Source organism: Carettochelys insculpta, chromosome 3, assembly GCF_033958435.1.
Source record: "Carettochelys insculpta isolate YL-2023 chromosome 3, ASM3395843v1, whole genome shotgun sequence".
Classification (NCBI taxonomy): Eukaryota; Metazoa; Chordata; order Testudines; family Carettochelyidae; genus Carettochelys; species Carettochelys insculpta.
Window position 1 is genome coordinate 7955587 of NC_134139.1, and position 15130 is coordinate 7970716.

Here is a 15130-nt window from a genome sequence, read left to right on the forward strand (position 1 = left end):
TGTAGAGTGATATTGGAGTGCTACAGGAGCACAGCTGCAATGGTTTGTGTGTGTATGCGTAATGTGGCTTAAGGTGCTTTCTGGAAAGCCCCCATCAACCTGTGCAGAATCTGAGCTTTCTTTGAGTTGAGCACTTATGGTTGTAAATACTTCCCAGATAAACCTGTGCTGTGCATCCATTAGTTAGCTGCCGCAGGCCATAAACTGGTCCGTCCTGCCAGTTTTTGCTGCTACCCAGCTGTGGAAACTAATGGTTCGTTCAGTCTTGGTCAGCTGCTTGAAAAAGTTTGCTGCGACAGGCTAGATAGGTAGTGGACTTCTTCGCTGCGGAAGAAGATCCCAAGCAGATGCTGGGTGAGGAGTAAAACTGGACACTCCCTGCATCAGCTAGAAGAGGGTGAGTGGTAGGTAGTGGGCAGCATTATCAACCTTCCTAGCAGCCAGGAAGATCTGTATGGCAATGGGAGAAAAGTGTGCCTCTTTTATCCAGGGGCTGGGATAGCTTCAAACATATGGTTCCTGCTGACTAGAGACTGAAAGAATTGAAAGACTAGTCCCCAGGCAGGGTCGTCTTGGGCAAGGATGAGCAACCCTTCTTGGGCTGGGGGGCACTGAGCCATAGATATGTAGAGATCACACTAGCGAGACCTCTTCCCACCCCCTCCCCCAAAAAACAAATCTCATTGACATGGTCCCCTACTGAAAAAAAGAAAAAAGACCTTCCTCTTGCACACCAGCCCCAGAGCTTAGCGTGGCCAGGACTCGTGGGCCACCAGGCTCTGGGGGGTGGGGGGTTGTCTAAAAATGAGGGGTTCAGGGTGGGAGGGAGCTGCCAGGAAATGGGCCGGGGGTGAGGGGAATTTGGGCAGTATCAGACTGCCAGGCAGCAGCTTGGTGCACCTCTCTGGGGGCACACAGGGCTCCTTGTCTGCTCTGCTTCTCTGATTGGCTGCAATTCCAGCTAATCAGAGCAGTGGGTGGGAAGAGCCTCTCCAGGCAGCACTTTTCAGTGATGCTTTTCCCTCGGTGGGGGAGGGGAAGCAGTAGCAGTGGCAGAGCCTGTGGGCGGGGTCTGGCTCCAGCTTGCCAGACTCTAGCTCCGGGGGCTTGAGGCTCCACAGCTCCCACCACACAGCAGGCCAGATGCTGGGGAGGGAAGTCCTGAGCCTTGGGGGCCAGACCAGGCAAGCTGTGGGCCCCCTCTAGATTGTGGGCTGAAAGTTCCGACCTGTCATCTAGGTGCAATATGTTGGTAGGAATTCTAAGACTTTCCCGTGTCTGGGAAAAGTCAACTGTCCCCCAAACTGTGGGCTCCTTTCCCAACTCTACATTGGTTTTTGAGGTGAATAGGTTTAGTCCCCTTGGGTATCAAGTGGTTAACGATTTCCAAGAGCCACATGAGGATGGATCTGTGTGGTGTGGGTGCACAGTTTGAAAAGTGTGCTGTGAGTGGGTGAAGCAGAATACAGGGTATGAGGCGTGGGGTGGGGGGGAGAAGAGTAAAGAGAACAGGAAATGGAATGGAAAGGACAATATGAGCTGTTAGAGGAAGGAAAAGTGGTGTGGAGCCAGGAAAGGAAAAGACTTAACAGTATTGTCACTATTCAGCCAGCTCACTCACTTGATAAACTTTACCAGCACTTCTTGATCAGTACTGTCTTAACGGAGCTCAAACAGCTCTATAGCAGCTCAACTATTAGAACAAGAGTATATGTAGCAAGTACTGTCCTATGAAATTGACTATATCCTGCTATCCCACCTGTCCTAATAATTGGCACTGAAAAATGTTGTCTGATTGGAAAGCAACGCATGTTGCACAACTAAACAGTCACTGTAAGGCTTAAATAACAGGGTAGTACTTCAGGAGCAGTGTGGTGGTGAAGGTATGATGCTCAGCTATTGGTAGCCTTAATCCTTGGGCAAGTAGATTTTGAGTGCACCTCAGTAGTGTAGCAGCATCTGAAGAAGTGTTAACTCACGAAAGCTCATGCTCTAAACTTCTCTGTTAGTCTATAAGGTGCCACAGGACCCTTGGTTGCTGCTACAGATCCAGACTAACACGGCTACCCCTCTGATACTCAGTAGTGTAGGTGCTCTTAGATGAGAAGTTAGGGTTTCTAGGACAAGAAAAGTGGTCCCAGTGCCTTGGGTTGATATTGATTGGTAGAGGACATGAGTTGAGACCGTCAGTGGGAGAATGAGCGGATGCTCTGATACTACAGTGATGACTCCTGCTAGAACTAACAAACCAAGAATAGTGCTGCTCCTGGTGACTAAAGAGGTGGCTTCATTTCCTGGTGGCTGCTGCTGCTGCTAGGGCTTTTCAGGGAGAAAGTACTGCTGGTCGATGCAGCTACTGGGTCGTGTGTTGCTGAGAGGACTGACAGGCAGCCAAGTCCTACTCAGCAACTTTCTCTGGCTTGATACTGGCAGTGTCTTAATATGGACCAAACCCTAGGACCTGAGTCTGACTAGTGAGGCTTGAGTTGGCTCTGTCTAAAGAGGTTGGTTGCATTATGAGGTTTTCACAAAACAGCACCCCTGAAAAACACATGGTACAAATGATGACAATGCAGCATCCCTGCAAACAGCTGAAGGGCTCAGGGGTTGTTGCACCTGTCACAAATCCCAGCACAGCTGGAGTAGATAGATACATTACATCTGTGGTGTTTCTCTTTGAACCACCTGAATGTTTATTGTAGTTGGATTCTTTTTTGCCTAATGGTTCTGTCCTGCATGTGTATCTTCCATGCACCGTAAGGCAGGCATTAAAATGCTGCGAGTCTTCCGAAATAGCTATGCTGATGGCATGGTGGAGAGTCTCAAACCTTCACCTGATCAGCTATGAAATGAGGCTGGCTCCTGTTTCTTTGCTGTTACATCACTTCTACCCATTGAAGGGCTGTGGTTTGTACTTAATCTCACTGGCTGCGAGCACTGGTACAGATTGGCCTCCAGCAGCCTGCCACCATGTCCACCGACGTGAAATGCTGGTGACCACTTAATAATACTGCTTCCACCGATGCTAGCACTAGTGGAGTTACAACCCTGAACTTCCCCAGTAAAAATCTGCGATGGGGAAATGCAGATATTAAGGTATTGTTAGCAACATTAACATGCATTACCTATATGTAATGTATGGTCCTGTTTTTCTGGCAAACTGCTTATAAAACATATGACAACTTCAGCACTGACATAGCTAGCTGATGCTGCTTTGGAATTAACTTTTGCATGTCCTGATTGTATTCTGGTTGTACAACAGCTTACAATATTACTTAATCATCTGTCTTTGTACTGTAGTGCTAATGTAGTAAATAGTAAAACAAAAAAATCAGAAATTGGGTTCGTAATACTTGCTGCATAATCCTTCTTTTTAATTTTTATCATAGCTGCCCTTAATGGTGACGATTACAGGTGGTCATGTCCTTCTACAGGCTGAACCTCTCTGGTCTGGCAATGTCCATAATTAATTTAGTTAGGTGTACAATCACTTATCATGGGTGTGGCCAAGTTTCCCACAGTCCCATTAAGTTTTACAGCCAGCAGTCCTGGCTTTGTGTTCTTGTGCTATTATTTAGCTGTAACTTACCCCTAATGTCTAAAAAGCCCAGTAAGCAGTGGAAGAGTTGGTAATGCTGCAAGACAAGTGACCTCCTGTAGTCTGGCAAACTTTCTCGTTTGGCGCTGTTCAGGTCCTGAGGACGTCAGACTAGAGTTGTTCAAGCAGTTTTCCTCATTAGATGCAAACGAATGAATAAAAAATAAAAACATGGGGAACAGAAATTAAATGGCACTATTTTTCATATACAAAGAACACAACTGTATATTGTGTCAATACAACTAACTGCGAGCTTGCTCGGAACACTTCTTCCATCCTTCTTTAAATCTGTAGGCAGGAACCAGCTAGCAGTTGGTTTGTTTCATTGAAATTAGGTGCTCTTGCTTTGCATGGAGAGAGGGTGTCTTTAAAGGTAACTGGATAAAAGCAAAGCCTTTAATAGCAATTGTCTCTTCATCCAGTATCCCAGCTAATAACTGATTTCCTAATCAGGCTTTCTTGCACTTGCTCACTGTTGTTGAGAAATGTATGGACAGTGTATTCACTGCTGGTGTCCATCTACTGCATTTAAGGTCTGAAAAGTAAACTTCCTGATGTGTTTGTGAAATATCAACATGCCAAGCCATTATTTTGAAAGATGAGATTATCTTTGTTGCAATAATTTTAACATCATCTTGTTTGGTATCCTTAATATTAAATATACGCAGTGTTAAAGTGTGTAGAGCATCATCTGGGGACTTGCATGATAGCTGTACTTCCTGGGTTGCTGGAACTTGCCTGTTGACCACCCTCTGTGTAGATGGTTATGTAAGTAGATTGCAGATAAGTCAGTTCTAGCTATGCAATTGTTGTAGCTAAAATTAAATATCTGCAATTGAGTTGCCTTCCTAGTGTAGACCAAGCCTTAGTCACTGACTCCTCCATTAACACTAACTTCAAGTTGAAGACTCTCTATTCTGCATTATTAGCTGGGACTTCAAGGGCAAAGGTTAATTGGACTCCAGCTCATATCACATTTGTTTAAATCCTTTTTACTTGGGAAAGAAAAACCTGTTCTGGCAACAGGTATGGTAGCTTTTCTTCAGCCATAAACTGCGTAAAGGGATATGACTTGCAAATTACACAACTGGTTGCTTTACATGAGGGAACTCTGCAGGATTTGATTATGGTATGGAGTAGGAGTATGTGACCTCATGCTGATTTGGAAAAGTGCGTGGGAGTCTTCACACTCCAGTCTGCTGGGGGTTGGGAGGGAAGGAGGGACCCACAAATTTCTGCCCTAGACTTACTTTAAGCAGCCAGTAGCACTCTTAGCAGTCTGGTTCAGAGATCAAGACGTCTGGGTCAATTGCTCAAGACTGCATGCACTTGGCGTGTGTCCCTGCTTAGTGGAATGAGCTGCACGCAGATAACATCTGCTAGACTTCTTTCTCTAAAGCGTACTTCATAGTTTAAGTCCATGGTGTTCAACCAGTTCTGAAGCAGTAAACGCTGTAGTGCCAAGGTGTCCAATACATTCACCATGGTGTGGCGATTATGGCTCTGGAGCTGCATGTGGCTCTTGGCACTTTTAAATGTGGCTCCTCCTAGAGCCACACAGGAGTGCTGCCTTCCCACGCCTGTGCCCCAGCCCTGGTGGGAGAAGTGTGTGGCAGCCCCTCATTCTCCAGCCTCATCTCCCCCCCGCACCCCATGGCAGCACTGGTGACTCACCAGCATTAATTTAGAAGAAGGGGTTGAGGTAGCCTGGCTGTGGGGGAGGGCATTTTTTGGGCAGGGGCTGTGGCAAATATAGAAAGACAATAGCCACAAGTGTGGTGATCTTTCAGTTTCCATTGGACACCACTGCTATAGTGGCTGCTGTTATAGCAAGCTAGCCACCTTGTTTGAAAAGTTACGTTTTCAGAGTAACAAAACTGAGATTGGGCAACAAAATGGCGAGTGAAATTTAATGTCGATAAATGTAAAGTAACATGCATTTGGAAAATAACTCCAACTATGCATACAGTGTGATGGGGTTAAGTTAGCTAAAACAATCAGAAAAGATCTTGGAGTCCTCCTGGATAGTCCTCCGAAAACATCCACGCAGTGTGCAGCAGCAGTCAAAAGAGCAAACAGGAGGTTAGGAATCATTAAAAAAGGGATAGTCTCAGTCCTATTTTCTACCTCATTGTCCTTCTGTAAAACTGTGGTATGCCTGCATCTTGAATACGGCGTACAGATGTGGTTGCCTCATCTCAGAGATATATTGGCATTAGAGAGGGTTCAGAAACGGGCAACTAAAATGATTAGGGGCTTGGAATTGATCCCTACAAGAGAGATTAAAGAGATCAGGACTCTTCATCTTAGGAAAGAGGAGACTTAAGGGGATGGGGGGGGTGGCTGTGATACAGGTCTATGAAATTTGGATGGTGTGGAGAAAGTGAACAAGGGAAAAAGTGCCCAGGGGGGCAGGGGCAGACAGCGTTCCCAGGCTCAGGGCTGGTGTAGCGCTGGATGGAGCATCACACCCCCCAGCCATGCATTTCGCTTGCCTGGTGATCTTTCTTTTCTATATGCCTTTGAGAAGCAATCCCAGTCCAGGCACGTCCATTGTCCTGGCACAACCAAACCCTTATCTTGCTTATGTTATGATGTGATGGGAAGCAATGCACCGAATTCTGCCGTCCTAACTCTTACTGTTTAGGAGGAGTTCTTGAACGAACAGGCAGACATACTCTCATATGCAGTAGATGGGCTATTAGCAAGATTTTGAATCAGGCTTTTGTGAAGATACTACAGTGACAGATCCCTTGAATTTATTACCCTTTCCCCCAGCCTCTCCTCTAGCCCTTCATGTTGCTTCTCTCTTTTGCTGTAGTGGAACAGTTGAGTTATACGTCGCAAATGTTCTTGCAACTCCCAACTAATATGAAGGCCAGTTGTCCCCCATCCCCCTGCATTGCAGCTTTTTTCTACAACATAGTCTAAAATGGAAACTCATGGGCAGAGGAGTGGCTGGGTTGTGCAACGTTTTCCTTGAAAAAGAGCTGAAAGGAAGTTGCTCCCTTTGGCTTATTGCTCTCTTCAGACTCAGCAGTTTGTATTTTGCTGTCAATGCTGTTTAGACAGCAAAGATAAGATGTCAAAATGGTGGTGGGCTCTGAAACTCCCATAGTATGCAGGACTACTCCTGTAACATCTTTACTAGTAACTGACAAAGGGTTAACCCTGCCCTGGTTTATTGTCCTTGGCAAATTCAGAACAGCTTGTCCTTCTCTCCTCCCTGAATATTTCTGTTAAGAGTAACAGCCCTGCTGTGTTCAGACTCAGTTACGTTTCCTAGGCCTAAAAGGAACTATTAGGGCAGATGTGGATCACATTTAGTCATTGTTAGAGGCTTCAGCTGCTCCTGTTTGAACCAGCTTTAACATGAACAGTTTATCTCTTGCTGTGTGGATTTGTGTTCTGAATCAATAATTCCGATCAACAGTGGTCCCTTGCAAACTATTGCAGTTACAGTTTCCTCCAGGTCCCCATATCCTGGTGTCCAGCATAGCTTCTAGAGGCAGTCAGTTTTGAAAGACTTGAAAAGACCACTTGTGTGCTGTGGAAGAGTAGGTTGACTTGCTTCTGGTGACAATACAACACTTCCAGCTCCTGCTGCTCTGAGTGATTCAAGGCAGACTTTATCCAGACAGCATCTAGACCAGGGGTGAGCAAACTTTTTTCATCGGGCCCCACTTTTTGTCCCTGCAGGTAGCAGCCCCTCCCCTCCCACCTGTTGAGTGCAATCCACACTGACGGACACACTTCAGTTATGTTCCTATGGAAAAATAGAGTGGGGTAAGAAAATAAGTCTGTAGAACGTAAGACTTTATTAATCGGTATGTCCATGTGAATACACGGACACAAACAGTTGATGGTATTTCAACATTTGTGATGAGGTGGATGAGCCAGAGGCCCAGCAGCCAAGTGTGCTGCTGCCCCCCCTTGTGACATGTCATGCCCCTGAGGGGGCCTGCCCCCACTTTGCACACCCATGTGTTAAGAGCAATTAGCAGTAGTGTGCCCTGCTAGAGGAGGACAAATTGTTCTCAGTTTAATACATCTTATGCAGACAGTACTGGTAAGTGGCTTGGAGCCAGGCACACGAACGAGATAGAAAAATAAGAATGGAGCCCTCGAAACGCCCATCCTGCAGCTCCCTCGTGAACAGCAGGCAGCAGATGCCTTCAGTGAAACCGATTCAGTGCCTGGCTTTAAAGTGTCTTGTCACTGCTACAGAAGTAACTGTCCACCATCCATGCAAATTGGCTTTACGGGGGAGGGAGCCCTTGGGTGTTCTCCTGTGTAATGGCTGATTATACTCGGTTTTTCTGTTCATCTTTATCCTTCCGTTCCTGGTAGGGTAAGGCGACTTCAGTACCCCTTCCTTCCATTTCTACACAAGCAACCAACTTGGCTGTAGTTCAAGGGACGTTTCAGCAGGAATGCTAGACCCTCCTCCCCCTGCTCCCTCCAGCCTGTGGGGGCTCGGAGCTGTAGCTGCTTGACGAGGTAGGAGGTAGCAGATAATGACCCAGGATCTCCCCCACTTGCAGTGTCTGAATTCTGGGTATCGGTAGATCTGACCGGATGCTGTCAGCTCCCCTTTTTTAATCAGTCTTTCTGGCTGAAAAGGGAGCGTGTGCCTCCCTAGGAAGAGCAGACCACGTGATGGTTAATTATGATGGTTGTAGATAACAAACGCAGGCTTCTTTACGTGGGCCTGCCAAACTTCATGGAGCTTATTGGCATACGCATGTTTGACAGCCTTGGGGTTGATGGAAGAGATTAACATGGGTATTCAGTGGCCAGGTTTGATGTTCACTAATGGAATTTTCACCATCAGTGTCTCACTAGTGCATTGTGGGTAAAAGTGAAGTGCATCTGCTACTGTGTTGGAGTGTTCTTCTGCCAGTCAGTATCCTTTGTTTGTGAAAGGCTAGCCTTGTGCCTCAGCAGCTGGGTTAAATCACCAGTTCTACTGCGCTCTAAGCCCCAGCCCCATGAAAATGAAGGAAGGGCAGAGCAAATGGCAGGTGGTGGAGTGAGTGGGGTGGAGCAGGCAGGGAGGGGTGTTTGGGTCTGTGTGATCAGACATCTGGCTACACTAGTGGAGACCAGCATTTGGTTAGGCGGAGGCCCAGAGATGTTACTCAACTACATATGATTACAGCTGGCTAATAAGGCATCTGTCTGACTTGCCTGCAGGAGCTTTTGGCTGACTGTGTCTGGACATCTGTAACCTGTGAACCTAGCAGAAAGCTACCGCAATATGCACTATTCCTGTTTGTCCTGGCATAGAGAATACTCATGTGATCTGCTTGCTGAGCCTAAGTTAACAAAACATTAGGCTAAGCAGCAGGAAATTTTGCTTCTGAGTGTGTCTTAGTTGAGAGAGCAGCACACACCTCTTGACTGAGAAACCCTAACATGTGGGGAAAATATTGAATTGTTACAGTCCCTGCAAACTAACCTGCCTGTTTTTCTGCCCCTCCTGGGGGTGGACGGTGAGGAACTGTTAAACTTCAGTGTATTTGAGTGGGAAAGCTTGGACTTTGTTATTCAAAGAATGTCTGTCTGCGATTGACCGTAGGAATCTAGCATATACAACCCACTCTCTACCAGCTGCTTAGCAAATTGGCACATGCTATAACTCAAAGGGTGCATGGTGCTAAAAAGTTACATGGAAATGTGTCCTGGGAAAGGAGGGAAAAAACTAGCTTGATCTGCCCTTTGCTGCTGTAGGAGGTATTAACTACAAAAAAAGCCTCAAATGGTGAAACAGCTGGAAGATAAAATGTATCTTTCTGCTTATGCTCTGATTCAAAATGTCTTGGAGCACCATTTATCCATTAATTAAAAGGTTTGGGAGGAGCATAAATCTAATAGCTCGTTCCTCCAAGTGGTCAAATCAATTAGCTTGATGAAAATCCCATCCTTACCTGTACCTCTACTTCTAATGGTACCTGGGTGGTGGTGGTTGTTATAAACCTGCCAAACCTCTGGTTTGCTGGTGTATTTTAGGGCAGACCAGGAAGGTCTGAATGTGTAGCAGTGAGGCGAGGCATTTAAAATGTGTGAAGGTTTGAAAAGTTTTTCCTAAGTTGTGATTGAAGCAAAGAGAAGCCCAGACAACCTCTTCCTTTGTCAGTTACCTTCAGCACCCAAAGCACATTTCATCAGCTGTATAAACACACCTCTGTAAGGTAAAACTTTGAGTATGTACTTGCCATAAATAATCGGACTAGCTGCATATGAGATCTCAGTGCTGGGTGTTCGGGTGCTGGAATACTTCCAGCATCTCTTGGCTGGCCATTGTGTACCTTATTTCTGGCCCTAATGATCACACGAATATTGTGTAAGAACTTTGTTTTAAGACCTCAAACTCTCCTTTCTGTGGTGCGACACTAATCACTGCAGAACTAAGGGAAAGCTTTTTTGTTTCGGCAACATCCAGTCCTGCTCAATAGCTGTGGGAGGTTCATGATGTGCTTCTCCCATACCTGTGCTGTAGGTGTCAAATACCTTGCAGGAAAGATTTGTATGATTGGCTCTCTGCAGGTCCGCACAGCTGGACCTAGGAAGGTCAGTCTCTATTTGAGAGGAGAGTGTGAACTCTGATTTGAATGCTTGTGTCTGCTGAGTCGCACATTAACTGGAGTCATGCTTTGCATTCATGCAGGTAAGTGCTAATTAGGAGTTGAGTGGTGGGAAGGGGTAGTGAACTAGTTGTTCTGATCCTGCTGCAGGCACATCCCTGGAAATTTTACAGTCTTCCCCCACCTTACGAGGGTAACTCGTTCCTGAAAAACTCCTCTTAGGGCAAATTCTTGTAAGTTGAAAATGGAATTACCATTAATTTCAATGGGAAACTGCGTGTGTTCCTGAGCCCCAAAATTTACACCCACTTACCTGGCAGAGGGCACAGCTGTGCAGAGCTGGTCGCGGTGGCCTCCTAGCTGCCTGGGGAGCGAGCGGCAGGGGTGGGGCCAGAATGGACTGTGTGCTCAGCCGCCAAGTCTCCCAGGAGCACCTGGGAGTGGCCGCTGGCTGCTGCAGCGCTGAGGTGAACACCAGACCAGCCCCAGGTAAAGGCTGGGCTGGGGGCTCTGGGAAGAGCTGTGCCCGAGGCACAGCTGTGCAGGGCAGGTGGAGGCGGCCCCCTAGCCGCCCGAGGAGCGAGCGGCAGGGGCAGGGGCCAGGATGGGCTGACTTCCTTCAGCTACAGGGTGTCTGCGTCCTGCTGAGGCACTTGTAAACTTGAGTAAATGCCTTGTGAGGCGAAGTACTGGTCCTTAGTCAAGCTGCTTGTGAACTTGAATTCTCGTAACCCGAATGGGCGTGTCTCGGGGTATGACTGGATACCTTAAACCCCAGGAAAGGGCAGGGGAGTTGAGGCAGGATGTTGGGATGTGCAGATTAGGTTAGTTACTAGACTTAAATATGTTTTTAAACAACTATATTGAGTTCGGGTGTGTGTGGAATAGCTCAATGGATCAGATGTGTGAGGGTGCGGAGCTGACGGGGGCACATCTGTGGTATGAAGTGTCAAGAAACTGACATCTGTGCTCCAGACTTATTGTAGCTTATGGTAAATGGCACAAGTGTTATGTAAGGGACTCACAGATGAGCTCAAGACTTGATAAGTGAAATGTTGAAGAAAATTTTTGATCAAAAGGAACATGGGTTGTCAAGGAGGTTGTAAGATGGAGATGTGCTGGTGTGGAACAGAGTTAAAGTTGTCTGACTTCTCTACCCACAAACATCTGCATTTTAAATGGAACCTTCACTTTGGATCTTCCAAAGCCAAACTTAATATTAACTACCTTATTTGCTCTAAAAATGAACTCCAAAAGTATCACTGGGTTTGTGCCTAGTTTGCGCTTTTATAACCCGAAAAGATTCCAGAGGTTCAGTTCTTAGCTTGACTTTGCTAATTTTCTGATCTTTGGCTCTACAGGCTGACTTTTTCCGCTTTTTAGGTTGTGCAGTGGTATAAGGTGCTTCTGATTACTTCAGCTAATTATTTTTTGTAAATGCATTTAAAAACTTTGGAGTGGTTGAACATTGCAAGAAATGATCTAAACTTCCAGCACTCCTAACCATAAGTTCAAAGTACAGGTGTTTATAAGCCCTTGCAATACTTGTGTGTGCCTCTGTCCCAAGACCTTTAACAAAATCAGGGAAGAACTGACTTTGTCCCTGATAAACAAGCAGGGAAACCCTGAAAAGTGAGCTTATTTAATGTATAAAAGGCGCAAACTTTTTTACCTCTGGAAACTTTGGTTGCCTTTTATGGTCTTTTTTGAAAAACTACAGATTCTGTTTAACCTTCAAGTTCAAAAGTTTCTTTTTGTGTGTGGAATGAGTGAAGACTTGTGGTTCTTGTACATATTCAGGTAAACTGTACAGTCTGATACAGCAATGACACATCTGTCTCCAGATTTGAATCTTTTTCAAGGTATTAAGAATTTCTGGTTCTGCAGTGTCCTTACCCACCTTTATAGTAACTTCCTAATAAGCTATGCTCAATCTTGCCTTCAATTTCTTTCAGCTGAGAGCTGTGTCTGTGGATTTGAATATGGATCCTTCCCTACAAATTGACATCCCAGATGCTCTGAGTGAAAAGGACAAAGTAAAGTTCACTGTACATACTAAGGTAAGTTCATGGTAGAAGGGGAAGGTGGTCATTTGCACATACAGGCTTAAAATTCACTAGAAGGAGGGTAAATAGGAAATTTATTCAGTTTTCAAATGGGCCTACACCACTAGGTCCTAGACTTCCAAACATAAAAGAGAGAGTGACCGTACTAGATCAGACCAGTATCCTGCCTTTCAACAGTGACCTATACCAGGTGCTTCAAAGGAAATGAACAGGACAAGACAACTGTTGAGAACAGGGCATAGATAACCACTCCCAGTTGTTGGCAGTTAAATTTATGGACACTGAGCACATGGAACTGCATTCTGGGTCACCTTGGTTAGTAGCCTTTGTTTTGTTGGGCATCTTCTCCTTGAGCTTGTCTAGTTTGTGGCTTTTTTAGTCCAATTGTACTCTTGGTCTTTACCACATACGCTGGCAACGAGTTTCATAAATTGTGCTTTGTGTGACGGCTCTTATGTTACATGAAGGGGTAATAACACTTCCTTATTTACTTTCTCCACACAATTACTGCATTGATGGCCCTCCATCATATCTCCTGAGTAGTCATCTCTTTTTTTTCCAAGCTGAAAAATCCCAGTTGTCTTAATCTCTTCACACAGAAGCTTTTTTATACCCTTAGATCATTTTTGTTGACTTTCTCTGGCCCTTTTTCAAGTGTAAAATAGCTTCTGAGATCAGGTGACCAGAACTGCGTAAATATATAGTTATTTATATAGTGGCATTATATTTTTATGGTCATTATAAATTCCTTTGTAATAGTTCTTAACCTGTTGGCTCTTTTGACTGTCACTGCACACTGAGCAGATGTCTGGAGAGTTATCCATGAAGACTACGGGATCTTTTTAGAATAACTGCTAATTTAGACCCTTTTGTACATATGCAGCTGGGACTCTTTCAGTGTACGATTTGCGTTTATCAACAGTGGCTAAATACAATGGCAGATGAAAAGTCATAGTTTTGCAAGATCCCTGTCTGCGATCTGCTTTGGACTTAAGATAATTGAGTAGTTTTGTGTGTTTGCAAACTTTGCCATTCTATTGTTTATACCTTTTTTTTCGCCCACAGTTCACTAATGAACATTGAACAGCACTGGCCCCCGTACAGATCTGTGGAGGAGCCTGCTGTTTACCCCTCTCCATACCGAAATCTGGCCGCTTATTCCGACCATCTGATGGTATTTGATTCTCACTGGCTACATCTACACTAGCCCAAAAGTTCAAAATGGCCATGCAAACGCCGGTGGCTGTGGCACTTCGAAATTGCTGTGGCTCGTCCAGACAGGGCTCCTAACAGCAGATAGGAATAAGGGGATTTCGAAGTTGCCAGGGTCCTTTTGAAAAGGAGCCCTGTCTGGATGAGCCACAGCAATTTCGAAGTGCCACAGCCACCAGCATTTGCATGGCAATTTTGAAGTTTTGGGCTAGTGTAGACACAGTCACTAGCAGCCATAGGCTATACCACGATAATACTAATCCTGGAACTTTTCCTTGCAACAAGCCCCATTGCCAACTTTGTCAACGTATCTATTCTGGAGATGCCGTTACTGGACCTAACCACGTTTATTACAGAATCATTGGCACATTCTCCTGTTCTTCAATTAATGTCATATGCCATCATGTGCCAATAATGCCCATGTACTTTGTATATAGGACAGACTGCAAACACTCTTTTCCCAAAGAATGAATGGACATAGATCAGGCATCAAAAATCTCCAAATACAGAAACCTGTTAGCCAGCTCTTTAACAAAATCGCCCACTCCATTAAAGACTTGAGTTTGTGTTCCGTAGAAAGACTTTAACAATCTGCAGAGAGAATGTTCAGAACTAAAAGTTCATGTTGAAATTCGATGCAGTAACCTGTGGTCTGAACGGGAACAGCAATTACCTGACCCATTACAAGGACTCTTTTTTACATACTTTGATCTAACACTTACTTCCTCACCCCTTGCTCTTGCTCTTCTATCTGATATCAAGGTTGACAAATCAGAAAAATTGTTGACAATTTTTGGACTTCTGTGTTTTTTATATTGAGTCTGTTCTGGTAGGGCTGTAGATTGGAAGAAGTGGGTCTGTCCCACGAAAGCTCATTACTTAGTAAATTATTTTGTTTAAAGTGCTACATGACTGCTTGTTTTGATAGAATATAGACTAACATGGATCTCTCTCTGTTACCATAACTTCAGCCAGTTTACGTAGTACAGGTTGAACCTCTCTTGTCCGGCACTGTGGGGATCTGACAAGTGCTGGGCAAGAGAATTTGTTGGATGACAGGATGTCAGTGTTTTCTAGCATGTTACCAATACTTCCACTGATCACTGGGCTCTGAAGATATTTAGGGTAAATTACAGCTAAATAACACAAAACACTAAGCACTAGGACTGGTGGCAGTAAATAAACTTTATAGGACTACAGGAAACTTGCCCATGCATATAAGTGGTTATCCAGCCAACTAAAAACATGGCAGGTTATGGAGTTTGCTGGACAAGAGCTCTGGATTAGAGAGGTTCAACCTCTACTAAAATTAGGCTTCTTGGCCTCTGCTGGGATCTCCCCTGGAGCTTTTTTATTTAAAAAAAAAAAAAAAACAAAAAAAAAAAACCTATGAAATAAGTTTCTGTACCAGATGACTGGAAAATAGCTAACAGTTTATGTAGCATATTTACTAGTTCTATAATTTCATATTTGAGTTTCTTCCAAACTGTCGGGTGACTCCAGTTTGGTCCTGGTAACTTGTTTAATGTATTGCTTTGCTACACCTGGGCCACTCATTTTACATGAGGAACCAGCTAAGACTGAGATCATCACAAAAGATGGTATTGGAACAATCTCCCTTTTATCCTTTTCAGAGAAAAAAGGATTCAAAGAATTAATTTTACCTT

The 15130-nt window shown here is 44.8% G+C and overlaps 1 protein-coding gene across 1 annotated transcript in view; it reads left to right on the forward strand.

Annotated features, from left to right (window-relative positions):
• SNX5 (sorting nexin 5) overlaps positions 1-15130 on the forward strand; it is a 37587-nt gene that overhangs the window by 5308 nt on the left and 17149 nt on the right. The window contains exon 2 of the mRNA XM_074989313.1: positions 12141-12245. Coding sequence (XP_074845414.1) covers positions 12141-12245 — 105 coding nt within the window. The remainder of the gene's footprint in view (positions 1-12140; positions 12246-15130) is intronic.